Below are 27,353 nucleotides of genomic sequence, written 5' to 3'. Positions count from 1 at the left end.
TAGGGATGTGGGGAAGTTTCTGTCCTAAATCGCTTATAAATCATTACCAGTTTTTGAAAAGCTATTAGGGCAATAACTGTATAATTAAAAAATAACACATTCCCATTGCTAGACTCACTTCCATAGGACAGAGAGGCACCGGAACTTAAGGACATGGAGTGGAATGATCTGTCGTAGCAGCATTTGAGGCGACGGCGAAAAAAATAAACATGACAAAGTAGACGTTCACGGGCGGGAATGAGAACCAGTCTCAGGCCATCCACACTGTGGAATACCACGCAGCTATCGTAGGGAAAGATGGAGGGCTGCTGGACTAGTTGACCTGGAGGGATTTCCACGTTGTGATGTTGTTGGGTGAGAAATAAAGATGTGGAGAGGTAGGCATAATGTCGCATAAAGCAAATGCCCCTTACTCCCCTTATCTGTGTTTTCTTGTGTGTACACTCTGCCTGTGGAAAAATACAGAAAGATCATACCTACCAGTTTGTTAATACATGTTACCTGGAATGGGTGGAGCTGGGGGAGGAAGAAAGTTTAAAAAAAAAACAAAACATTTTTTTCATTAAAAAAAAAAAAAAGAACGGCAGCTCTTGAGGAAGTCTTAGAAGCCTAGTATTGCTTTTTTTTTTTTTAAAGATTTTATTTATTTGAGAGAGGAAATGAGAGAGAGCACGAGCGGGAAGAAGGTCAGAGGGAGAAGCAGACCCCCTGCTGAGCAGGGAGCCTGACGTGGGACCCGATCCCGGGACTCCAGGATCATGACCTGAGCCAAAGGCAGTCGCTTAACCAACTGAGCCACCCAGGCGCCCTGAAGCCTAGTATTCCTGTAACCCAGTTAATTCAAAAAGCCTGTGCGTGCGCATGGCCGGACTAGTAGAGAGGACAGAGCTGGAGGCTTGGGCTGGCTGTGCCGTGCCCTCGGGGAAGGAACTCTGCTGCAGGCTGAGCATGTGTATGAAGCAGGGGGGGAATGAAGGGCGGGGGTCTTCGGTGGAGGGCCGCTTTGCCTCGGGACCCTCGCCCTCAACTTAAAATCATCAGGGGTAAGTAAAGTACTAAATGTTCCAGTTTTCTAGATGACCCTAGGTCTTATGGGAAAATTAATGTTCTGGGATCCATGGCATAGTGCTAGCCCTGATCCAGTGTAGCCTTCTAGGCCGGGCTTGGATTCTGGGGGTTGTTTGAGGGGTACCACCGGCCCCACTGCAGGCCTGCTGCGTTTCACTTGCCTCCCAAGTGATTCCAATACACGCCCAGTGTAAGAACTACCACTCTGAAGAGCGTGCAGTTAGTTGGCAGCTCAGTTCCATCCTGGTGTAGACGCCTTTGGGACAGGCCTAGGGGATCCCTTGCCTTATGTCAGAGTCACCTTCTTCTTAAGGACCTTGAGGGGTATCACCAGGCTGTTGAGGGAAGTCTCTCCACTCTGACCAGTCTTCCCAGCTCTTTGAGTGTCCTGTCAGCCTCATCATCTTCCAGAGCACACACGTACGCCGCTCAGGAGTTGGCCTCAGACAAGACTCAGAGGGACCTGTATGCAGATTTCTGGGATGCTTGCTCGCTCTCTGAGCTTACTCCCTCCTCTCCTTCTGCCCTGCCCTATAGTTCATCCCGTTTGGCAGCCTCTGTTTCTGCCATCCTTATGTGTTTCGTCCAGTCTTGTAATCGTGTACAGGGAGGAGGTAAGCCATAACCAGAGGTTGAGACCCATAGAAGCCTGACTGTCCAGCTCAGTGTCAGCTCTGGCCCAGCCCTGGAGAAAACAGAACTGAAGGCTTTGTCCCCATTTCTCAAAACCCAGGCCAGCAGTGGTGGGCCACATTCCAGCCACAGACCTTCCTTCTCTTTGGCGTCCGCCCAGAATTTCACAGCGCAAGTGTCCTCTATAGACCTGGAGCCTAGCAGGTGCCTGACATGCAGGAGGCACTCAGGAAATGTAATGTCGTTCAGCTAGCAAGGACCGACCGAATAAGTCGAGGCAAAAGCAGTTAAAACTGCGTCCTTTGTGCCGTTATCAGAGTCCTCTGGCTTTCATCTTGAGCTTGTACGGCTTTGAGCTGCGTCCCATCTTCAAGTGATAAGTGGCAGTTTCTTCAAAACTCTGAGTGATTTTTTTTTTTTTTAAACTTTCATGACCGCCAAGGGCAGAGCGGTCTGGTGAGCAAAGCACGAATTAGGGGTTCAAGTTGTTAATTCACCTCTCGTTAACTGTACCAAGATAAGCCACATTACTTAATCCTTCTGAACCTTTTTCTTCTATGAAATGGGGATAATCTTTATCCTGAAGTGCTGTTGTCAAGAGGACTTGAGATAATGTATGCCACGCCCTAGAAGAATACTGAGCAGTAAGTTTCAGCTATTTTGCTTCCCACGTGGTGCCTCTGTTTATGAGGAATTAAGCTTGCTTGCGAAAGCAAAAGTGAGGCGAAGAGAGGTGTGAGTGATTTTGAAAATGGCTGCAGCCTCCCTAAGCTGTTTCCAGTCGAGCAGTCCTTCTGGGGCCAGGTTAACGCCAGCTCTGGCCGAGCTGAGAACAAGTAGTGATGCTTCCTTGTGGGTCAGGATGGGGAACTCTAGGTCTGTGGATCCTCACTCCCCGCGTCTGTATGCCCCGCTCACACGGCTGAGGCCATCACTGACAGCGGGGCGATGGACAGCCTTGCTGCCGGCCAGGGGACGGAGCCAGAGGCCGTCAGAGCTGGATCGTTTGGCAGCCTCACCACCAGACCTGTTTTTCAACTTGAAGGAAAAATATACTGGGTATGTTTGTGTTTCCTGACCAAAAGCAGCCATTGACGTCAAGAATTGCCTGTGTTGTTAAGTTACACCTTTGTGTTTTTCTCTTCTTTAGCTTTGTGTGTTGGGCTTCAGAGAATATTTGCTTTTACCAATTTGGAATCGAATTACCTCATTATCTTAGAAGTAGATAGCACTTTAACATTCTGAGAACATTTCATATATTGCTTTATCCTTATAGAACCTTGTGAGTTAGCTTCTTACAGCGCACCCGTTTGTGAGTAAACTGAGGCACGGATATGTTAAATGACTTGCCCCAAGTCACACGGCTCCTAAGCAGTGGAGCCAGGACGAGTCCCCACATTGCCCTTGTTGCGCCGCCTCCCCCCCCCCCCCCCCCGCTCCGCCCCAGTGCTGTGTGTGGTGCTTGCATGCGTGGGGTGGAGGTAGGGGGCGGGTTTAGAAGAAGCTCCTCCAGTCCCGCCCTGGTTTGGGTCCTCATTGCTTCAGATTTCAGGTGAGGAGAAGCATTCCTCCTTCCCCTGAGAGCATCATTTGGATTGTGTTAGAGTTTTAGGGTGCCTTTTACAATGAAAGCCAACGGCCTTTTGCTTAGGTGACTTTTCATCTTTTCCGTAACCTATACATTTGATGTGTCTAAAGACCTGCACTGTACATGTGGAAGGAGACAGGAGAGGACGGAGGGGGCAGGGCAGCCCAGGTGTTGCCTAGGGCTTGGTTGCTCAGATGGCCCGCGGGGAAGGTGCCAAGTGCCAAGGCCGCTGCCCGCCTGCAGGAGACACACACAGGGCCCTGTTGGAATGCTGGCGCACCCAGCTTTTAATTCTGCTCTTAGGAGAGAGGTGGGGGGAAGGTTAAGAAGGATCTGTTTCTCGAGACTCTGGAAATGCCCATCAGTGGTGCTCAGCGACAGAGCCTCTGTTGGCAGAACCCGCGGCACTGTCCTGTTGTAGCTGTCGGTCCAGTGGACAGTGTCGCCTGCCGGAAAGCATTTCCGTTTCTCTGCCCTCGAAGGGTGTATTGCTTCTGCCTCCCTCCTGCCTCCCTTCATTCCAAAAAGGAGAGACCAATTTTCTTCTTAAGACTGGAAGTTTCTCTCTTGCTCCCAGACACCACAGGCTTGAAGGCTTCTGAGGGGAGCCCCGTGAAAATTACCGCTAGTAAACAGAGTGTGGAGACGATTGAATAGAACCAGCTGGCTGTCTAGATTAGCACGTGTTCGTCGGGGACCAGCCATACGTCCAGGACAACGCTCCAGTTGCTGGTGCATTGTTGCTGATGGTTACTGCGGGGGGGGACGGCGTCTTGTTGGCTTTGCAGCCCTGGCAAAAAAGTTACTTTGATTCTCTGCCTGTTTCCTCATCTGTAAATGAGGAGGATAAGACTATCCACTTCCAAGGTTCCTTGTGAAGATGAAATGAGTTAATACGTGTGTATAGAGCTTAGAGAAATGCCCAGTGTAGAGTAGGTGCTTTATAAATCTTAGCCATTAACATATGATTGGATCCTTGTGTACCAGGCGGGCTGTCCTTACGTACCTGGTCCTTATGTACCAGGCGGGCTGTCACTGAGTTACATCAGCCATAGCTGCTGCCGTCATCAGCATGGTCCTGGTTCAGGCATGTAAACTTCAGAAATTAAAATCTTTGAAAATTAAGAATTTAATCATTAGTTTAAGCTTTTGTCTTCTAAAATCATATCAAGACAAACATTTTGAGTTTTGGACTACAGAAAGTTTTTGATAACTTCATGATTTGAAACTATAAATGGGCTGTGCTTTTCTACTTTAATTTAGTGGACTCTCTTAATTCCTATGCCAGTGGATGATCAAACAGATAAAAAGATTGAAAGATAAAAGGGGGGCTTATACTGAAATCCAAAGTGTTTACTCTGTTGTCTATATGGAAGGCTCTTTCAGAAAAAGTAGATTTTACTTTTCAACATATGTGTTTTTGAGAATTAACCTGTTTTTAAATAACCTATGTAATTTGTTTTCAGTAAGTCCTGAAAATGTGCTCTTTACCTTCCTGTGGAGAGGTGGGGTTTGCAAGAAAGCGAAGTAACTGGAAGTGGCCTCCTTATATTTAAAAATTAATATTTTTAATAATGTAGATTAGTTTGGGGTGCTTGAAGTTGTAATTTTATTCATCTTTACTTATAATAAATAGACAACCACTAGACTATTACTCAAGTAATACAAGTTACTGTAAAAAATTATTCAGACACTTTGGCTCATAGTATTTTAAAATTCCTGGTCATCCTTTTTTTTAAAAGATTTTATGTATTTGAAATTGAATGAGAGACAGAGCACAAGCAGGGCAGGGGGCGGAGGGAGAGGGAAAAGCAGGCTCCCCACTGAGCAGGGAGCCTGATTCGGGGCTCGATCCCAGGACCCCGAGATCATGACCTGAGCTGAAGGCGGACGCTTAACCGACTAAGCCAGCCAGCTGCCCCTCTTGATCACTCTCAAAACACCAGGAAATGAGACATAAATCTGCTATTGATGCAGCAGAAGGTACAGATATGGTCAGAATTTAACCTTAGCAGTTACTTGTTTTTTTTAAAGATTTATTTATTTGAGAGTACGCGTGAGCATGGGGGAGGGGCAGAGGGAGAGAATCTCAAGCAGACTCCCTGCTGAGCATGGAGCCCCATGCTGGGCCCAGTCTCACAACCCATGAGCTGAAATCACAAGTCAGACGTTTAACCAACTGAGCCATCCAGGTTCCCCGCTTTAGCAGTTACTACTTGTAAGAAAAAATTTGATCATCTCCATAGATTTTAGTAATGACGAATATGATATATAATACTTTTTCCGTTAAAAAATAATTTTAGGGGCACCTGGGTGGCCCAGTCGGTTAAGCGTCTGCCTTCGGCTCAGGTCACGATCCCAGGGCCCTGGGAGCCAGTCTTGCGTCAGGCTCCCTGCTCAGCGGGAAGCCTGCTTCTCCCTCTCCTCCCCACCTGTGCTTTCCCTTGCTATCTCTCTCTCTCTCTCAAACAAATAAATAAAATCTTAATAAATCGAGACAGAGGATATGATAGGGAGAGCATGAGAGGGGGGAGGGCCGGAGGGAGAAGCAGACTGGCGAGCCTGATGCCGAACACGATCCCAGGGCCCCGGGATCACGACCCAAGCTGAAGGCAGACGCCTAACGACTGAGCCACCCAGGCGCCCCGAAAGAAGAATTTTAAAACATTACTGAGCAGGGAGCTCCGCACACCACTCTGCTTCATAGAGAAGGCCTTGTGCACGGCAGTTAGGAGCGACAGTGCCCTGCTTGGGTTCTCCTTGTCCTCGTGTTCACTTCACTCTTTCTGCTTTTAGTGACTTAGCCTTGCGGAACTGTTTTCTTACCTCGGACCTGAATGTGAAAGTCGGAGATTATGGAATAGGATTCAGCAGGTACAAGGTAAGCCAAGGTTTAAAGGTTCTCTCCTGAAGTTGACTTAATTTCATAGCCATGAGGTGGCCGTATCACAAAATGCCACCCTGGTTTTGGAAGAGGGGGTTAAGAGTCTTGGTTACATTGCCCTTTTGGAGAATGGTTTGTTCTAGTCATCCTAACAGCAGTCTTGGCTTCTGACGTGTGGTTTGTCTACATCAGTGGCTCTGTGCTGAGGTTTTGTGACGGCTTTCCAAAGGCTTTGTTTAAAAATAAGATTTTTACACAGTGTAATTAATATAGCTTGGTGGTGCATAACACATTTTAGTATGGACACGTGGGCAATAATCATTACCACCTGTATAATCAAATACATGTCATATCAACATGCCCCCAGTAAAACTCTGGCTCTAAAGGAAGCTTGCAATTTAGATTTTTTAAACTCTGCCATAAATATATCCCCAAACAAACTAAGAAGTAGGTGAGGTTTTCATGTGTTCTTTTGTAGCCCAGCTGAATGAGGTAGCATGGTATGGGGCATAGAACGTGACTGTCTTTCCTGACTCCACACCATCTGCAGAGCGGCACGAGGATCATACCTGTTCTGTCTTCCGGGGTTCTCGTGAGGACCACAGGGGTCATGTTTTCATAGTACTTTGTAACTAAAATATATTACGGAAATATAAGTTGGTTATTTGTCTACATAGTCGCTCTAGCGTCTTGAGCCCTTGCTGTGTACCAGGCACCATGAAGTCGTTGCCGGCAGTTACCTATTTTAATCCTCACCATAAAGGGAGGTGGGTATTGTATCATCTTCATTTTACAGATAAAGAAAAAGGCTTAGCATATTTGTTGCTTTCCCAGAGTCTGGTAGCGAGCTGTAAATGGTTGAGCATGGACTTAGAACCCAGTCCCTAATCTTAGGCACTGCTGCCCTACTCGGGGCGTAAGGCCCAGCATATTTTAAAAGATGTTTTGCTCAGGGTCTGTTCTGTACATCAGATGTGGAGTACCTTCCTTTTCCAGGAAGGCTGACTGAGCAAGCGTTCGTGGCTCAGAGAGCAGCTCACGAAGCCCAAAAGGCTTCAGAGAAAACCTCACCCACCTTCTGCCCAGAAAATCTGTCTTCATGCCCACTTCTTTTTCTGATACGTCTTTTGGGTTCAGCCTGTGTTTTCTGAGAATGACCTGGTGTTAAATCATTGAGTTCACTGAAAAGCTAATAGAATTTAAAATTCTGTATGCTTGGGGCGCCTGGGTGGCTCAGCCAGTCAAGCGGCTGTCTTCAGCTCGGGTCATGATCCCAGGGTCCTGGGATCGAGCCCCACATCGGGCTCCCTGCTTGGCGGGAAGCCTGCTTCTCCCTCTGCCTGCCACTTCCCCTGCTTGTGCTCTCTCTCTCTCTCTGTCAAATAAATAAATAAAATATTTTTAAAAATAAAATTCTGTATGATTTCTAACACAACAGGAGGATTATATTGAAACAGATGATAAAAAAATTTTCCCTCTGCGATGGACTGCTCCAGAATTAGTAACCAGCTTTCAAGACAGACTACTAACTGCAGATCAAACGAAGTATAGTAATATCTGGTAGGTATTGATTTACCATTCTGTTAGACTTTTGTGTAGCAAAGTCCTAACTTCTTTCCCCTTGAGTACTTAAAGAAAAATAACTGAATAAGATTTAGGAACACAGGTGTGCCTGATGGTGAGGTAAAGACAATTCTTTTACATCATAGCAATTATCACAATTGTGATGATATAATTAACTTTTCTCTTACCCATTCAACAGTAATAAGGTCCACAAAAGCAGGAAACTGGTCTATTTTCTTGCCTCCTGTAAGACCTGCAGTATAATAGACATTTTAAATATTTATTAAAGTGAATGAAAAAACAGAAAGACGTTTGGACCAATATGTAATACTGTGATTTATAGGAGATCAGTTTAATGAAAGTTGAAAAAAATGTGTTTATGTCTTTGACTAACAGTTTCTGTTACAGCTGTCTTAATTTATATATATATTTTTTGTGCTATTCTGCTTTTTCTATTTTCTTTTTCTCTTCTTGCCTTCTTTTGGATTGATTTTTTAACTGCTTTTTCCCGTTAGTTTGAGAGCTATCTACGCTAGTCCTATACTTTTATTAAAGGTTACCCTAGAAGTTATAACATGTATATTCCACTTATTTTAGTCTAATATTGGCTCATATTTTGAGCCTCTCTCGGAACAATACAAGGACCTTTAACATACTTTAATTTGGTTTAACTATACACCACACACATGCATGGACACACACGCACCTGTGTGCGCACACACGCACGCGTGGATGCATGCATGCACACACACAATTATATCTTATTGGGTATTTTTTTTCTTTTATCCTCACAAGACGTTATTATTGGTTTTTTTAAGCTTTTTTGTTTAGGTTTATCCACGTAATTAAATCACTTTGCTCCTCATTCTTTTTTTTTCTTTTTTCTTTCTTTCTTTTTTTTTTTTTTTTTTTTTAATCTCAGAAATTCCATCTGGGATCATTCTCCCTTTGTCTGAAGTATGTCCTTCAGAATTTCCTATAGTGAGGGCCTGCTGGTAACAGACTCTCAGTTTTTTGTAGGTCTGAACATACCTTTATTTTGTCCTCATTTTTGAAATATATTTTTACTTGGTGACAGTTACTTTCTCTCAGCATATTGAAGAGATCGTTCTACTGTCTTCTGGCTTCCATTGTTGCTATTGAGAAGTCAGCCGTAAGTCTACCTAAGCTCTTTGAAGGTAATGTGACCTTTTCTCTCTGGCTGCTTTTAAATTCTTCTCTTTGTTTTTTGTGGGTTTTTTTGTAGTTTCACTATGATGTGTATGGGTGTGGATTTCTTATGTTTTTCTGCTTGGGATTTATTTGGCTTTTCAGATCTATAGGTTGGTGGTGTTCTCAGGCCTACCCTTCAAATACTGCCTCTGCTCCATTTCTCTCTTTCGGGAAGTCCGTTTAGATGTGTGTCATGCCTTCCTGCTCTGCCTTCTGTCTCTTCATCTCTCCTTTATATATCCTATCTCTTTGACTCTGGGCCACGCTCTAGATAATTTTGAGACCTGTGTTCCAGCCACTAATTCTCTTTTTAAAAATTCTCTCTTCAGCTGTGTCTGTTCTTCTGTTAAATCTCTCTATTAAGTTTTGTGTAGTTCAGCTATTGACTTTTCAGTTTTAGGAAATCTATTTGGTTTTTTAAAACATGTCCCAGGGTTTTTAAAACAGTTGGATTATGATCTGCATCAGATGTTTCTGGTAGCGGAAGTCTTAGTGGATTTGATCTTGCTGGTTCCTGATGGTGCCTTGTTTCCTTGGGGTGAGGATCTTGGAAACCTAGAATTGGGGAGCATTCCTCCAGAGAGGATCCACACTTACTTGCTTGTGTTGGATACCACGGGGTCCTGCCATGTATGAGAGCTTCACATATTCAGATGAAGGTTTTTTTTGAACACTCAGGTGTTGTGAATTTGGGCTGCAAATCCAATCAAGGATCAGCTCTGTGGTTACAGCTTGTTAGGGACCACACGCCCCCCCCCCTTACACACGCGCACACACACACACTTGTACACACATACACTAACAGCACCTTAGTGCTGAGTCAGCTTCCTTTCAGGCTCCTGGAGGGAGGCAGGGGGCAGGTTTAATCTCACTGTGAGGAGGTGTCTCTGTGATTCCCCTTAGCTTCGGCAGGCCCAGGGCTTTGGCCTATTTACCACCACCCGCATTGCCTTGTAAACCAAGACCACAAAAGCCCGAGTTCTGTGCTTCAGCAAAGGCACCAGCTCAAAGGTGGTTTTAGTATTCTCCTTAGTTCTTCAAGTTCTAGAGTTTTTCCTGGCAATTCCGTTAGCCCATCTTTGATACCTTTAAAAAGATGCTCTGTGTGCTTCATCCATATTTTTACTGTTTCCTAGCAGGGTGTTGGACCTGAAAACTTAGCCTGTGTTCCCAGAGACAGCCCACCCTTGTTGCTAAGGCTTTGAGAAGTCTCTGGTGGTAGGGCCAACAGTAGTGCCAACTGCGGCCCAAGGCAGGGCCCACGCTGCCCTGTACCGGGGGGATCAACAGGGGCCTCTCTTAGAGAGCTTAGTGGAAAAGAGGGTAAGAACTACAGGACGCTCTTTTTTCCCCAGAGGGGAGAGGCCATTGGTACTCAAGGACGTAAGAGCCAGTACAAAGTGAAGAATGGAAGAGCTAGGGATCAGCGAGTGATTGGTGGTGGTTACCCTGGAGGGCGCCGCATGGGGTAGAGCAGAGAGCTCTGGGGGAGGGACAGACCTGGAGGAGGAGACGTGTCTCACCTTTCTCTGTGGCCTGAGGAGATGAGTAGGGGATGCATAGAGATGCTAGGATTGGTGGAGTGGGGAGTTGAGAAAGCCCATGCTTCGTGTCCTCTGAAGAACAGGGTGGGCTGGGGGCTGGAGAGGGCTTTGATTTGGGAATGGGGGAGGGAAAGTGAGTTAAATCAGGGATTTGGAGAAATTGACACAGGTAGTTATATGCCCAAGATCACACCAAGCATGGTGGCGGTAACACTCATTTTGCCATTAATTATATACTATCTCTTTGGTCTTTAGTGTTTCATGTGAATTTCTTATTTTCCTCAGTTAGATTATAAACTCCCTAATGTCATCAATAGTGTCTTAAACTTTTTTGTATCCAGAACGACCCTCTGCCTCTGGCAAGTCTGTGCCAGGGAGAAGAAATGTTTTATTTCTTGAATTGAGTTGTGAAATTTGGGTCCATTTATTTTCTCTGATAGAAGTGATTTCTCAACTTAGATACTGAATATGCTGATTTTTTTCACTGACTTGTGAAGTTAGCATAGAGAAACTAACTCATAAGTTAGATTGTACTGTACAGTGTCAAATAATAGACTTACTCATTCAGTGCAGTTTATTATTCAAACAAGCATTCTGGAGGTATTGATCCAAGTCACGTAAACCATCAATACCCAAACCTGGCTGGATGTCAGAATCACTAGTGAACTTTTTAACTACAGTTTCCTAGGCCATACCTGCATCTACCAACTGAGAGTTCTTGGGGGTGGGTCCTAAATACCTCTCTATTCTAGATGACACAGGTGGTCAGCCAGATTTAGGGGCCATTGCAGTGATAAGAGATGCTGCTACACGACCAAAGGCTCGTGCTGGGATAGAAACCCAGAGACTGCACAAAGGAGATGGAGAGTTAAGTGTACATCTGAGCTGCAGAGGCCGTTTCCATGGCGACAGAGCACTTGGCGTGAGAGAACGGGATGGGTACCAAGAAGGGGCATTCCCTCCTGCCTGTGGTAACAGCCGAGAACCTGGAGGCATCGAGAGGCTCGGGCAGGTGGCAGACACACAAATAGGTGGAAGAATGATGGCAAGAAGTCCCTTCCTAATAGCAACCAAACCCACACTGTTAAGGAAATGTGTGGATCCACCAAAGAAGAGATTATTTGTTTATATAAAGGTTTCTCTGATATATTTTCTGGTGTTTACTGCTATTGTGAATGGGATTTTTTTTTTTTTGTCCACCTCAGGATTTTATCTTGTATCTCACCATTTTGCTAAACTCTGAAATAATTCTAATGTTCTTTTTTAAAGATTTTATTTATTTATTTGACAGAGACACAGCGAGAGAGGGAACACAAGCAGGGGGAGTGGGAGAGGGAGAAGAAGGCTTCCTGCGGAGCAGGGAGCCCGATGTGGGGCTTGATCCCAGGACCCTGGGATCATGACCTGAGCCAAAGGCAGACGCCTGACGACTGAGCCACCCAGGCGCCCCACGATCTTTCAAATAATTTCTTGAATTTTAAAGTTGACAGTCACATTAGCTGCTCTCTATAATTGTGCCTGTTATCTGTTTGATTTTTTTTTTTGCATTGGCCAAAACTTCTAGAGTATTCTGTAGTAAATATGTAAATATGAGGAGGCATACTTGTCCTTATCTTATTGAAAATGCTTCTTTTTAAAAGTCTTTGAAGAGTTATCTTTAATAACCTTTTCAGTACACACCTTGTTCGTAAAGTCACTAATGAGTGTACAAATGAAGATATTGGTGCTGAAAAATTTGACATCTGTAAAGGGAAGAAGAAATAACTGTTTTCTTTTTTCCACAGGTCCCTGGGTGTGACACTTTGGGAGCTTTTTGATAATGCTGCTCAGCCTTATTCCAGCCTTTCCAACTTAGATGTTCTCAATCAGGTGATTCGAGAGAGAGACACAAAGCTCCCTAAGCCTCAGCTGGAGCAGCCTTATTCTGATAGATGGTGGGTAACTCCATTTTACGTTTTGTTGTCTCTTTCTTTGGGTGTTAGTTGTATATTCCCTCTTTTTAAACAATAAATGTTATGAAAAACAAACTATTATTCACAACTGATTTTCGATCTATTTTTAAAATTTAATGTTTTTTTTTAAGTGTGTAGAACAAGTAGGGGTTTATGAATTACATGCAATAAGAAAAAATGTGAAGTCTGAACTAATTTAGAAAAGTCAATATTAAGGGAGTTTCCTGTTGTGGAATTGTTTTAAAATGAGACTATTTTTGTAAGTGATACCTAATATGTGCGAAAAGAGCATAGAAACGATAATATTTAAATAGGCAGTGGGAGCTAATTTGCATAATATATGTTGACATTTGCAAAACAAATTTACTTCGTATGAGTCTTTGGACCAGTTCTTACTCCAGTGCCAATTAGGGTAAGGTTTACCTCTTTCTAAGCCTCTGTCTACACCACTATGTGCCCAGCGCACACTGCCTCTGAAGCAAGGTGAGCCCCTGTACTTAGGCATCGCTCAGCTCCCCACGCTGCGGGAACCGTTTCACTCAGAATAACTGGATCTGGACTCTATACATTTAATAATTTGAAGTCATCTTTGTCTTTCCTTCTGCTCTTGGCACCAGCTTAAGATGATGGCTGTATTCAGTCAACCCTTGGAAGACCCAGCTCCTGGTTGCTGCCTTCTTTGGATTTCATTTTCTACTGTTTCCCTCCACTTTCCACTACTTTTCTGATCTAAGGAAACCATGTGCTACATAAGATCGTAGTGTTACTTTTTATTGGGGGGAATAGTTAGATATTAGTTACAACAGAATTTGTCTCTGAGAATTCTTGCAAAATAAAGTGAGTAAATCTAAAAATGCAAGACAAGTGCAGTCTTTACTACACAGGATACCTGTGATAATGTTTTAAAGAGGAGATGATGTTAAAACTGTTTCTAAATTCTGGGGCTAAGTCATTGGATACACACTAGAAAAACAAATGACAGACACCAATACCGTGAAGTGTCCTGGGAACACAAAAAACTAGGATTTTATATTTTTATATTTCTTTATTTCCTCTTTCACCATGAACTGAGCTGCTTCATGTGGTCAGCAGTGATCATAGCATAGAAACTTTTGAGGTGTTGGGTTAGCTTAGGAGTCCTTGTGAAGTCCTTTCTTATTTTAAAGCAGTTTACCATTGGGGCGCCTGGGTGGCTCAGTCGTTGAGTGTCTGCCTTCGGCTCGGGTCATGATCCCGGGGCCCTGGGTTTGAGCCCCACATCAGGCTCCTTGCTCAGTTGGGAGTCTGCTTCTCTCTCTCCCTCTGCTACTCTGTCACTCTCTCTGTCAAATAAATAAATGAAAAATCTTTAAAAAAAATGAATAAAGCAATTTACCATCAATCTATTAATTACCTCTCAATTGTCATTCAGGTATGAAGTTTTGCAATTTTGCTGGCTGTCACCAGACAAGAGACCAGCAGCCGAGGATGTGCATAGATTGCTCACCTACCTGCGGATGCAAAGCCAAAGGGACTCAGAAGTTGACTTTGAACAACAGTGGAATGCTCTTAAACCAAATACAAATAGCAGAGACACTTCAAGTAATGCTGCCTTCCCAATTCTCGACCATTTTGCCAGGGATCGGCTTGGTCGCGAGATGGAGGAGGTCCTCACCGTGACTGAGACCAGCCAGGGCCTGAGCTTTGAGTATGTCTGGGAGGCGGCTAAGCATGACCACTTTGATGAGCACAGTCGGGGCGCCCCAGACGAAGCCTTGTCCTACACAAGCATCTTTTTTCCAGTTGAAGTTTTTGAGAGTTCACTTTCAGATCCCGGGCCAGGGAAACAAGACGACAGTGGCCAGGATGTCCCCCGTGGGGCCCCTGGAGTGGTTCCTGTTTTTGATGCCCACAACCTTTCTGTTGGAAGCGACTATTACATCCAGTTGGAAGAAAAAAGCGGTAGCAACTTGGAGCTCGATTACCCGCCCGCACTGCTCACAACCGAGATGGATAACCCAGAGAAGATAAGTGATGAGACGTCCCAGTTTCTGACACTCAAGAATCTTGAATTTGAGGAGTCCAGTACAGATGAGGATTTCTTCCAAAGCAGTACAGACCCCAAAGATTCCAGCATCCCCGAGGACGTCCATGTTCCCAGGGGCCCTGAGAGCCCCTTCAACAGTATATTTAATGATCTGGACAAATCAGATGGTCTGCCCAGTCACCAAAAAATATTTGACTTAATGGAACTAAACGGAGTTCAAACGGACTTGAAGCCGACCACTTTAAGTTCAAGTCTGGATGCCTCCAGAGAGTCGGTAACAACATGCCACTTTGAGAAAGAAAAGCCCCGTAAGCTTTTTGACTCTGAGCCTCTTTGCTTATCAGAAAACCTTTTGCACCAGGATAATTTTGATCCACTGACTGTTCAAGAATTGTCAGAAAACTTTTTATTTCTTCAAGAGAAAAACTTACTAAAAGACTCATTGTCTAGCAAAGAACATGTAAATGATCTTCAAACAGAACTTAAAAACGCTGGTTTCACTGAAACAATGTTAGAAACTCCACGTAGAAATTCTTTAGATCCTGAGGTTAACTTTGCTGAAAATAAACCAGGCTTTTCTTTGTTGCAGGAAAACGTAAGTGCAAAAGGTAAAGACACAGGTGTCGTGTTCAAGGACAACACTTTGAATACCTCATCACAGTCTTCCCCGGAAGTGCAGGTACCTCCTACCTCTCTCGAAACAGAAAGAACACCTCATCATGTACCTCCAGATATGTTCCTGAAGCAGGGAGAACCCACATGTTCAGATGTCAGTGTCCATGAAGACTGTCTCTGCCAAGAAATCAGTCCAGACTCTGTGGCCGTCACAGTTGTAATCCCCTCAACTGATGCCAAAGCACACAGCATTGGCGACAGGTCCCATGACTTGACCCACCAAAGTCCAGAGACCTTGAGACTGACCAAAAGTGACTCGGTTCTTGTTGATGACCTTTTTGCCAATAAGGTGAGTATAGGAAATAATCTTCCAGAATTGAGACAGAACTTACAAAACCAGCCCCTTTCAGAAGACCATCACAGCAATAGTCTGCTGGAGAAAAACGTGGAAGCTGTGGAGACTTTGAGTCAGCTGCATTGTAAAGATGCTACAAAAGAGGGGGGCTTGGTGTCCGTCCTCTCCTCGGACTCAACCAGTCAAGACAGCCTTTTAGAAGACAGCTTGTCAACACCCATTCCGACTTCAGAACAGTCTGTGGAGACCCCAGACTCTCTGGATTCAGTGGATGTCCATGAAGTTTTATTGGGTTCGTTAGGCTCTCACACGCCTCAGAAACTCCTGCCCCCTGATAAGCCTGCAGACAGTGGCTACGAGACTGAAAACTTGGAGTCCCCTGAATGGACTCTGCACCCTGCTTCTGACGGCGCCGCAGCCTCAGAGCCGTCCACAGCAGGTGACAGCGGTCATAGCAGTTTGCCTCCCAACCCGGTCATTGTCATCTCAGACGCAGCCGATGGCCACAGAGGTACAGAAGTGACCTCGCAGACATTTGCACCTGGCCCTCAGAGCTCATACCGAGACTCTGCTTACTTCTCAGATAATGACTCTGAGCCGGATAAGAAGTCCGAGGGGGTCCCAGGACCCTCAGCTTCAGCCTTGGAATTGGTAACGGATCAGCCCCTGCCGGAGCCAGTCATTCCAGAGCAAAGTCCTGGCACCAGGGACGGTTGCCGGGAAACCAGACATGGCCAGCCAGACCAAAGTTGTCTACCTGTGTCGCAAGATTCCAGTCACCTGGAGTTGAGAGAAACGTTGGAACCGGCACCAGCTGATGTTTCCAAGCAGACACCTCCTCCTCAAGACGAGGCTGGCAGTCCCTTGAGTTTGTTGAATTCCGAGCTAAGCAGCTGTGATGACTTTGAGGCACAAGAGGAGCGCCCCTGCACGCTCGCCTCCACTGGCACCAACACCAACGAGCTCCTCGCCTTTGCAAATGCCACCCTCTGTTCCAGCAGCGCGTCAGACCTGACGGTGGAGAAGACCCTCTGCGGCCACGCCGAGGGCCACAAGTTGAAAGAGCCAGATATCGAAGGGAAATACCTGGGGAAACTTGGTGTGTCGGGCATGCTTGACCTCTCTGAGGACGGCATTGAGGCAGACGAGGAAGACGAAAACAGTGACGACTCCGACGAGGACCTGCGGGCGTTCAACCTGCACAGCCTCAGCTCTGAGTCGGAGGATGAGACCGAGCATCCCGTGCCTGTGATCCTCAGTAACGAGGATGGAAAGCACTTACGGAGCCTGTTGAAACCCTCAGCCACCGTTGCCATTGATCAGCTCCCCGATGACTGGAAAAAAGAAAAGAAGGCAGTGACATTTTTTGACGATGTCACAGTCTATCTGTTTGACCAGGTACCTGTTAACCTCCAAACTGTCATATTAGAGAATTCCAAGGTGTGTTAGGAAATCGAGTGTGCTTTGTTTTCCTGATTGCTGTTTTGAGGCCGCCAATCTGTTTTATGATTCCTCAAAAATAGGAATTTGGGGGGCCTGGGTTAAGCGTCTGCCTTTGGCTCAGGTTGTGATCTCAGGGTCCCGAGATCAAGCCCCACATTGAGCTCCCTGCGCACAGGGAACCTGCTTCTCCCTCTCCTCTCTGCTCGTGTGTGTGCATGCTCTCTCTCGCTCTCTCTCAAATAAATAGGAATTTGGGTTGGTTACAGTTTCAAGAATATGCAGAAATGTAGTTTGAACAGGGAACTATTAAATGAAGGGAAGGAGACCTGGATGCCCCTTCTGGATTTGCTGACAGAGTCCTACTGAAATCAGCTATCTTTACAGACCAAATTTCCATAATCAGCAGTTGGCAGCAATAGCCAGCGCGCAGGTGCAGGCTGGAACAGTCCATGGCTCACAGGTAGCCCCAGAGGTGCCGGCCACAGGTGGTCCCTGCGGATTGGGACCAGGCAGCGGTGGAGTCTGAGACCCTCCCGCCCTCCTGTGCCTGCTGAGCACTGCTCTGTGAGCTCAGACTTCAGCCTCTCTACAAATGAAGGGCTGAAGATTTTCTTGCGTCTGTTAATTGATTTCTTTTTTAGAGCAGGGACACAAGCAGGGGGAGTGGGAGAGGGAGAAGCAGGCTTCCCGCAGAGCAGGAAGCCCGATGCGGGGGCTCGATCCGAGGACCCTGGGATCATGACCTGAGCCGAAGGCAGACGCTTAACGACTGAGCCACCCAGGCACCCCTGTTAATTGATTTCTAGGCTAATTCCGTTAAGGTCAGAGAGCAGGTTTGGTATTGTTTCAGTTCCTCTGAACTTACAGAGGTTTGTTTTAGAGCCTGGCCGTGGTCTGTCTTGGTGAATGTTCCGTGTGTACTTGAAAGAATGTGCCTAGGGGCGCCTGGGTGGCTCAGTCGGTTAAGCATCTGCCTTCGGCTCAGGTCATGATCCCAGGGTCCCAGGATGGAGCTCCGCGGGGAGCCTGCTTCTCCCTCTCCCTCTGCCCCTCCCCCTGCTCTTGCACGTGTGTGTGCACTCTCCTCCCCCCGCCCCCCCATTTAAGTAAATTTTGAAAAATCTTTAAAAAGAAAGAAAGAGCCTGTCAGGTCTAGATGGTTGATAGTGTTCAGTTCTTCTACACTGCTGCTGATTTTCCTGTGTGCCAGGAGTCCATCTGTGGTGGGGGGAGGGGGGAAGAGAGGGCGGGAGGAGGGAGGGGTTTTGAAGTCTCCAGCTGCGATTGTGGATTTGACTCTCTCTTCATTTCCGTTCATTTGTGCTGCTTCTGTTTTGTGGCTCTGTTGTTAGCTGCATGGACATTTAAGATCACTAGATCTTGAAAAGGTCGAACTGACCTGTTTTATTGTTATATAACGTCCTTCTGTATTACTTTGTCGGATACTCATGTAGCCACTCGTGGTTTTCTCTTGATTGGTATTTGCATGATGTGTCTTTCTTCGTCCTTGTACTTTCAGTGTTACTGTACCATTATGGTTGACATTAGTTTCTTGTGAATAGCAAAGAGTTTCTTTATTCTGAAAAATTCTCTCTTAATTGATGGTTTTAGGCCACTTACATTTAATAAAATTGGTCTTGTTTGCATTTTGGCGTGCTATTTTATTCACTGTTTCTGTTCGCTCCTCTGGTTCTTGCTTCCTCCTTCCTTCCTGTCGTCTTTGTGGTAATTTAAGCATTTTTTAGTATTACCTTTGAATTTATCTATCGCATTTTTTGCTGTGTATCTTCTCTCAGTATGGTTTTTCTGTAGTGGTTTTGGGGATTACAATACACGTACTTGACTCTTTACAATCTATTTAGAGTCAGCACTTTACCATTTCATGTGGAATGCAGAAACTTTATTACCGTTGTCTGGTATATTCCAGGCACGGACACTGAAGCCCCATCAGACAGTGCTCCGCATTTTACTCCCAGCGATCAAACATGTTTTAAGAAGCTCAAGGGGATCAAAAACTAATGATGTAATGTATGGTGATTAACATAACATAAGAAAAGAAAAGAAAAACTCAAGGGAGACTAATCGGTTCTGTATACCAAGACAGTCCCTACCATTTCTCTCTTTACATTTTTGATGTTCTAGGATTCTTTCCCTTCTGTTTGAAGAAGTTTGTTTGGCCTTTTTTTCCTTTTTTTTTTTTTTTAATCAAACCTACTGACAGATAATCTTCGTTTCCCTTATTCCTTAAGGATATTTTCTCTGAATATAGAATTCTGAGTTGACCGTTCTCTCAGTATTATGTCTGATTGCTGCCAGGATGTCTTTCTTTGCAAAATTTCTCTTTCTTCTTAGCAGTTTGATTATTGGCATGGATTTCTTTGAATTTACCCCATTTCAAATTTGCTGAGCATCTTGAATCTGTAGTCTTATGTCTTTCACCAAATTCAAGAACCTTTCAGCCATTATTTGCCTGAATGCTTTCTTTCATCACGCTCCAGGTCCCCTCCGGCTGACATGCCAGTGTCAGACTGTGGTGTGTGGCCCATTGGCTCTTTCTTCAGTTTTCATTGTTGTTCAGATTGGGTCATTTCTGTTGATCTCCTTCAAACTCACTCACTCTTGGTCATCTCCATTCTGATACTAAGTCCATCCGTGGGGCTTTTAGGTTTCAGCTGCTGTGTTTTTCTATTTTGAAATTGGCATTTTATTATTATTTTTATCTCTTCTTTTGCCGAAACTTTTGTCTATTTACGTTCATTTCAAGAACGTTTCCTCTTGCTTGTAGGAACGTTTTCATGATAGCCTTTCAGAGAATCTCAGCGTCTGTGTCACCTTGGCATGGTATCTGTAGATTGTCTTGTGCATTGAGAGTTTCCTGATTCTTTGTAGCCAGACTGATTTTAGATTGTATCCTTAGTGTGTTACGTGACTCTGTGTCTTGTTTAGATTCTAAGGAGACTGCTGACATTTTTGTTCTAGCAGGCATCGACCCACTGGGATTCAGGTCACAAGTTCTAACCGTCCTTCTGTGGATTGGGGTTCCCCTTTCAAAGCTTTTGCTGTACCATTTGAGTCTGTCCTCTGCATGTGCCCCCCACTGGCCAGGATGGATCTTGGCCATGGTCCGTCCTGCAGTTCAGTTCTTAGAGCTTTGGTGTGCTTTTGAGAGTCAGCTCTAGCACGCGCAGCTCAGAGGTAAGGCGGGAGCTCATAAACTTGATGGGGTCGCTTTCCTGAGCTTCTCCCTCTCCGTGCTGTCTCTGGTACTTCCGGTTGTCTTGCCCCCCCACCCCCCCCAAGAGCTGGGGCTTTCGTTAGCACCCTGTGTTGCTCACTTCATGCCGCTCGACAGAGGAAGACAAGCATTGGGCTTCTCACTCTCTGGGGTGGCAGTTCCTCCAGGCGGAGAGGGAGGTCACCTCCCTCAGGGTATAGGTGCCTGTCACCCCAGGATTGCTCGGGGCTAGGGAGCAAGAGAATGGAGGGGGAAAATGTAGAATCCCCCCGCCCAGCCTCCGAGGGTCAGAAGACCTCCTGCCTGCTTCAGAACCAGAACCAAAGGGCTTCCGGAGCTCTCTCTGTCCACCCCCGTGGCCACTTTGGATCTCGAGCTGTGCTGGGTCCAGGCCCGGAGCCGTTGAGGCAGGGGCAGTGGGAGGACAGCAGATGCACGGCTGCGTTGGTGTACTTTGAGTTCTGGCGTTCTTGCCCAACCGGCCTGCTATGTTTACTTTTCGGAGGTCTCCGGCAGCTGCTGCATGCATTCTGTGCGGCGTCAGAACTGCTTCGGTGGGAGAGACGGGGCTGTGTGTTCCTATTGCAGCTTCCCCAGGCCCGGAGCCCACCCTCTCGGTCAGACACAGTGCTGGCCTGCCACGTGTACACTGGAGCGGGGGAGGGGGTGGGGCTCTCTGGAGAGCAGGCCTTCGCTGATGGGGATTTCTCTTTGGCTTTTCAGGAGACCCCAACCAAAGAGCTGGGGCACTGTGGAGGAGATGCACGTGGCCCTGAGTTGAACAGCCCGGCACCTTCTTCAGGCTCTCCCTACCTGAGCAGGTGCATAAATTCGGAAAGCTCAACTGATGAAGAAGGTACCTCACTTCACTGATGGGTTTAAAAAGAAACTAAAAAATAGTGCTTTGTGAATAAGGTGAACTTTTTGGAGGATAACATCACAGATTGTTTTAAATGACACTCTTAAGACACCCGGGAGCAGCTCTGCCATCTGTCAGGCCCGAGTCGGTTCTGGTCGATCTGCAGGGCACACCTGTGTGCTTGCCCCCCTCTCCCCCCGCCCCCCGCGATTCTCTGTTCTGTTGTAAAAGGAGAACTGTTTTTATTTTTTCTTTTTAGGTGGAGGCTTTGAATGGGATGACGACTTCTCCCCCGACCCTTTTATGTCGAAGACAACAAGTAACCTTCTTAGTTCTAAGCCTTCTCTTCAGACGTCCAAGTACTTCTCGCCACCTCCGCCGCCCCGGAGTGCGGAACCGAGCTGGCCTCACACACCGCCGTATTCCAGATTCTCCATCTCTCCTGCCAACATCGCCAGCTTTTCTCTCACACACCTTACTGACTCGGACATCGAACAAGGAGGTGAGAGGAGGTGGGGGCCAGCCTGGGAGACCATCCCTGCTGGACTTGCGTGCTTATTAATTTGGTGCCTTCCTAGTGTTTGCAGCATCGATTGTAAGAAAATCTTTTACGAGGCCCTCACAGTCCTGAGCGCACGCTCTCGGAGCCAAGTCCCCCACGTGTGGGCCTCTGTCACTGCACACACCGAGTGCTCCTCGAGCTGCCCCCTTGCAGCCCCTGTTGGGCGAGGCAGCCCGGTGGCGGCCTGGCTCCAGCGCGTCTGCCACCTTCTTTTCTCCTTTCTCCCTTTTTGCCACAACCCCCTCCACCCCCCGCCCCTTTCTGCTTCTTTCCCCCAGAGAGAAGCCGTTCTCAAAATCACTTGGCCCGAGATTTTGGGATTGAGCCCAAATGGGCTCTGGCTCTTCCCAGGGAATATTGATTTTGCCATTAAGTCTTGGTCTTGTGTGATAGCAGAGGCCTGGGTGGGAAGTCACGGGCAGGGCGCATTTGAAGTGGTATTATCTGAACATATGGATCCTTTTTTCCCCATAACCCGATTGGAAGATAAATGCTAATAGGTACATATTTTGATTTGAAGGTTGCAGTTCAGATACTAACTATGAAACATAAAGAGCTTTCATTTGTGCTCGTGCTCTGTTTAATTGTGCCGATTAGATAATGCCCATTACCTAGGGATCTGTCAGAGATCAGGGCTGACTTTCTCCTGGGCCCTGAGCACGGACACTGAGTGGCGTGCGAGCTGAGCAGATGTGTGCGCGGGAGTGCGCCGGAGTCTGGCAGGTGCCGCTGTGACAGGAAGCTCCACGGCTCGAGCAGGTGGCGGGCAGCCCCACTCCCAGCTTCAGTTCCTCTTTCCGTAGCGCAGGTCACATGCTGTCCACACTATTTTTAATCTGTGCCGATCACTTCGCAAACCCAGCTTTGCTTGTTCTCCCTGAACTAGGAAGCAGCGAAGACGGAGAAAAGGATTAGGTGGACACAGATGTGCTCCCGGGCCCCGGGCCGCTCCCCCAGGGCGGCACTCCTGCACCGAGCCCAGCGGCGACATCCCTCCACGTCGGCTGCAGCGGGCCCGGCCCAGGAGAGAGACTCAGGCGGCCGGGACGGAGCTGCGCTGGCTCCGTGCCCACGGCGGGCAGCCCGGCGGGGGAGGCCCTGGGCCGCTCTCACCCGCCGGAGGTGCTCGCGCCCTGGTCATCCTTGGGGGGCGTCGACCCTGCTCTGGTGTGTGGGGAACTGAAGGCTCGGGGTTGTTTTCGGTGCGGGGTGTTCTCCGCCTCCACACCTGTGCATCCCTTCTGTGCGTGAGGGCCCAGGGGAGCACGATGGGAATGGGCACCAGTGAGCCATATTTATTATTTTTAAAGAAATCACTAATTGCTTTCTGTAATTGCACTGTGGATAAATGTTCTAGGAGTACCTGATATTGTACAGAATCGTAAATTATTCAAGGAAAATAAGGCAGGTCAAGCTGGTGCTATCCACTAGTTTGATTTCTTTCTCTGTTTTATAGTTTGTTTGCTCTGCATGGTACTTGTAAAGTTTAAATTTTTGAGTGTTCTGCTGTCTAGAATTGTTGGAATTGTACATATGGTACTTTTTCGTAAATGATACATGATTCCTAATGTTAGTGTTTTTTGTTCTTATAGGAAGTACTTTTGATGAGTCCAAAAAGACTGCTTTGTTCTGTTGACCGAATGAAACATACGTTTGTCTCTTTCTATAACGCAGGTTCCTTGTAGCAAGTGACGCTTCTCTGAGGAGCTGAAGGGTCTTGCAGCCCCTCTGTGTGATTCTCTCACCCCACTCCCCCATTTTTTTAGACCCTTCGGTTAAACTTGACAGGTGGTTCACCCCAGAAGTCCGCTTTGGGTCAGAACGTCCAGGTGTCTGTCCTGCCCCTCTCCCTGGGAGCCGTGCTCTGCTGTGGCCCCTGAACCACCTCCCCTCACGCCGGCTCCTCTGCTTAGTGTTTGGAAGCACAGGCTGCTGGGGCTTCGGTGTCCCTGTAGCTCCTTCCTTCAGCCGCTGCCAAACTCTAAGGAGGAAGCTGCCCACGCAGGGCTCTGGTTGCCGAGGACAGTCTGAGTTCATTCTGTTTGTACATACTGGGTGTTGAGCTTTCAAATAACGTCCAGAGTTTTTCCTGGAGTTTTCCTGGAAGAACCACCCCGCGTCACGGCCAGCGGCGGCCGGGCTCTGTAACCGAGGAGATACACTACATCCCGCAGCTGGGAGCAGGGACGAGAGACCATGGCGAGCCTGCGCAGCCAGCACGTCCTCCTGGTTGGGACCTCCCACCCGGATGCGGCCCTGGGACTCATCTGCACTGACCCTTCCCTTCTGCATTAAGCACCACGTTTTCCCCTTGCCTTGAAAAGGACCGAGTGTGTGCAGCGCCACCTCCTAATGTTGCCAGGAATTGGGTGTTCATGATAAAAAGCTGACCTCATTCTGCACTCTGTGCGTTCTGCTTTGACATCAGGAAGTTTCCAGGGACTAGAGCAGCATGTGTTGAAGGAGGCTTGGCATGTCCGCTGTGAAGCCGTGTATACCGGGGTCGGGTGTCGGGTCTGTGGTCACCACCCTGGCCCTTCACCCCAAATGTTTTCCGGTGCTGATTTGCTTCCCCGACTCCAGCATAACACAGGTCCACTGGGGCTGCGTGATAGAAATCCCAGCAACCCTGGTCCTAGCGCAAGATGCAGTTGTGTATACTGGCTAGAGTTTACAAAGTAAATTATGACCTTTATTATCAATTCTAGTTCGCTCCACTAACGTTTTATACTAGCAATAACTTTCCCGAGCAAGAACTCAGAATGGAGAAAGAGCCCCCTTTACTCTCCACTTGGTGTGAGCAGGGAGCTGAACAAGGAAAAGTTAATAGGGCATTAGAAGGTGATTTTGCCAAAACTGTCATAACTCTGAATTTCTTGCTATGAGGACTTCCTGAGTTTCCTGAATTTTTACATCTAACTATCAGTCTTTGTTGAGAGATATATGAGAGGTGATAATTAATACAAGTTTTTTCAAACTATAACGAGTTCAGATTTCATGACTAAAGTCAAGCAGATCCATAGAATATATAGTCTTCTTGTATAATCAGCCCGGGATAAATTTATTGATAGGTGGGGGCTGTACCTTTTTCACTATGATTAAGGAGATTTTAACAACCTAATTCCCATTTTAATTTATTTTAGGTCTATCTTGCTGTCATGATTAATTGCCAAAAGAAAGCATTTTATACATTGAGTTGGGGGGGTGGGTTGGAGTAGTAAATCTTACTGTGGTGTTGCATGGTGGGGAAGATTTTATATTTATAATAAACATGTGAGTCAACATGTTCTTTTGAAATCTCAAGCAATACACGGGAAACCAATTATGTAGATTAGAATTTTTGGCCCATCTTTGAAGTGTCAGCATGTGCTTTGTTGTTCAAGTCAGGTTTTCTTTTTGTTTTTTGGTGTTTTTTTTTTTTTTTTTAACTACATTGGTTACCAATAGTGGGTTTTCAGACCGAACTTGTTCTAATAAGTTATGCAATGAAATAAATCAGTGGAATTCTCCAGATAATATGGGTGAGGTTAATAATACCTGGTTCACAGTGGTATTTTCCTGGCCTTCTTTGGAATCTATCAGGTTTTAATTTGTGCTACTCTGGTGGAGTTTACGTATTTTAAATCCTATAATAAAAAGAACCTTCATTTCCTTCCTAGCTAGATGTTAATTTGTGTTATCACACGATCCTGTCCATAAGTCAGAAAAAGAAATGTAAAAAAATAAAAAAGTGCTCCCCAAATCCTTCTGGAACTTGGACTGTGCGTCTGGGTAAGAAGCCATTCATCTTAAGGGTGAAGAAGCTCTGTGAAGCTGAATTGAAAACAGAGCATTCGTTCTATTTTTAAATGTACAGGTGATTGTTTCTATAGAAATGGGTTTTATCTTAGAAAAGTCTTTGTATGTTTTGCTGCCGTAAAACGCCTTTCAGAACCACTCCCTCGTATTCATATTTTCCATAGGGTACTTGTAGGGTTAGCGACTTACTGCATGTCTGTCCTGGGGGCCCCGGGGCGTGAGGGAGGCAGCGCCTGGTTTTGCCCTACTCAGCCCACCATCTGACAGTTCGGGAAGTGAGCCCAGTGTTAGGCTCCGAATGTTGGGCTTCGGTGATAGGGGCTTCAGAATAATAGCCTTATGAGAAGTAGCCTTAAAATAAGAATGGGTAACTCAATTACTTCAGATTTCAATCCCATAAACAATATTCCTGATAGTAGCGGGGCTGGCTCCAGTTTTGGCTATTAACAAACTCCTCTTTAGTACACAGGTAAATTCTGAAAGATGCGTAGACAGTACTGAACTACCAACAACCTGTTACCCAAAGGGCTTGAACTAGGTTGTTCAGGCTCACACAAGCGCAGGCAGACCTTACCAATGGGCCGGTGTGTGCATCCACTGTTGAATCTGGTCTGCAAGTGAGGACCCATGGGGGCAGTCACACCCACGCAGCTTCCCTGTTGTGCTTTAACACAGTTGTGAGAGGTTCACGGCAATATCACAGCTAATGAACTTTCAGTTTAAATTGTGTACATTTTTAAATTGTAAGATTTTTACTGTATATTGATGCATAGTGTGATTCAATAAATTGCTTGTAATTTAAAAACTATTTAATATTCAAAATAAATATAGTTATATATTTATAAACTCTGTTGCTGCGTTTCTTTCCTGTTTTTTCCCCCTGCTCTGCGAGGCCCAGGGCTGGTGACCTGGCAATGCCCTGCAGTGGGCAGCCAGTGGCCCTGGGTCACTCACTGCCCCGGTCTAGAGAAAGCGTGCCCTTTTCCATGACCTACATCCCCCATGCTCCTGAGAACACGAAAGTCTGTATAATCACTGAAAAACTGAACTTGCAAATGTCATGCTTGTGCTGCCTCAAAGTGTATCTGTAATCGGAAGCCTTTATTGATGAGTTTCGGAAGCATTTTAATTTCTGAGATACAGCCTCTACTGAGCTATACGCCAAGAGGCTAATCCGCTCAGCACCAAGCCTCCCTCAGTGGCCCTCGCTCCCCTGTCCCAGCCGCCAGGAGCGCAGTAACAGCCTCCTACCAAGCAGGACTGGCCCCGACTTCGGTCCCACCAACTCCCCCGAGACCCTCAGGGGCTAGATGGAGACTAGGAGCACCCCTGTGAGGCCCTCGGAGAAGTGCGAGATCAGCGCTGACCCTGATCCTGCTGGTCACAAGGCGCGGGAGGCCAGGCCCACGCGGGACCTCACGGCACTGCAGGTGCGCCCCATCAGCCTGGAAGAACCCCTAAGCCTCCGCCCACGCGGGACCTCACGGCACTGCAGGTGCGCCCCATCAGCCTGGAAGAACCCCTAAGCCGGAGGCTGCTTTTAACACCTTTTCAGGCTGCTGTGAAGGGTAAGGAAACGGAGGCAGGCAGGCCGGCGATTAAGCAAAGCAGGTGGATGGAAGCCGGGTTTTGAGCCCAAGCTGAGCACCTCTCGCCTCGCTGGAGACCTCGGGAGACCTCGGACCACGTAGGTCCCCGTGACCCGCACGCAGCGGCGGGGCAGGGCTCCGCCCACTCGCCCCTGGACCTGCGCCGGGCGGAGTGCTGGGGGGTGGGGGACCTCGCGAAGCCCCCGGGGGCTGCTACCCCTTTGAGAAACTAGTGTTACTGCAAAATGGCTTTTCCGCCAACTCTTCCTCGGGCTTCGGCTCGCCAAGGCCAGGTGCGGCGGCCAGGCGCGGTCCCAGGGCTTCCCTCCGCGCCCGCGGGCTCGCAGACGCCTCAGTCTCCCACTCCGCCGAATGGGCTCTAGACCCGGGCTCCGCGCGGCGGGCAGGCTCCGGCCGCCGGGAGTCG

At 46.9% G+C, this 27,353-nt stretch overlaps 2 protein-coding genes across 2 annotated transcripts in view; one reads left to right on the top strand and one right to left on the bottom strand.

Moving 5' to 3' along the window:
• The window catches only part of LMTK2 (lemur tyrosine kinase 2), an 89,770-nt gene extending 63,587 nt beyond the window's left edge, over positions 1–26,183 (top strand). The window contains exons 8-14 of the mRNA XM_027611192.2: positions 6,086–6,170; positions 7,612–7,733; positions 12,277–12,426; positions 13,856–16,838; positions 20,842–20,974; positions 21,237–21,479; positions 22,426–26,183. Of these exons, the coding sequence (XP_027466993.1) occupies positions 6,086–6,170; positions 7,612–7,733; positions 12,277–12,426; positions 13,856–16,838; positions 20,842–20,974; positions 21,237–21,479; positions 22,426–22,454 (3,745 nt within the window). The 3' untranslated portion in view covers positions 22,455–26,183. The remainder of the gene's footprint in view (positions 1–6,085; positions 6,171–7,611; positions 7,734–12,276; positions 12,427–13,855; positions 16,839–20,841; positions 20,975–21,236; positions 21,480–22,425) is intronic.
• Positions 22,843–23,864, bottom strand: LOC113932288. Its single transcript, XM_027611194.2, has one exon. It carries the CDS (start codon positions 23,829–23,831, stop codon positions 22,926–22,928), a length of 906 nt encoding a protein of 301 aa, XP_027466995.1. The 5' UTR covers positions 23,832–23,864; the 3' UTR covers positions 22,843–22,925.
• Positions 26,184–27,353: the final 1,170 nt, after the last annotated feature.

Source organism: Zalophus californianus, chromosome 10 (assembly GCF_009762305.2).
Source record: "Zalophus californianus isolate mZalCal1 chromosome 10, mZalCal1.pri.v2, whole genome shotgun sequence".
Classification (NCBI taxonomy): domain Eukaryota; kingdom Metazoa; phylum Chordata; class Mammalia; order Carnivora; family Otariidae; genus Zalophus; species Zalophus californianus.
This window is presented reverse-complemented; position numbering and strand designations above follow the sequence as displayed.

Excerpts from the sequence above, each read along its gene's own strand:
- LOC113932288 (XM_027611194.2), bottom strand. The coding sequence starts at position 23,831 with ATGCAGAAGGGAAGGGTCAGTGCAGATGAGTCCCAGGGCCGCATCCGG.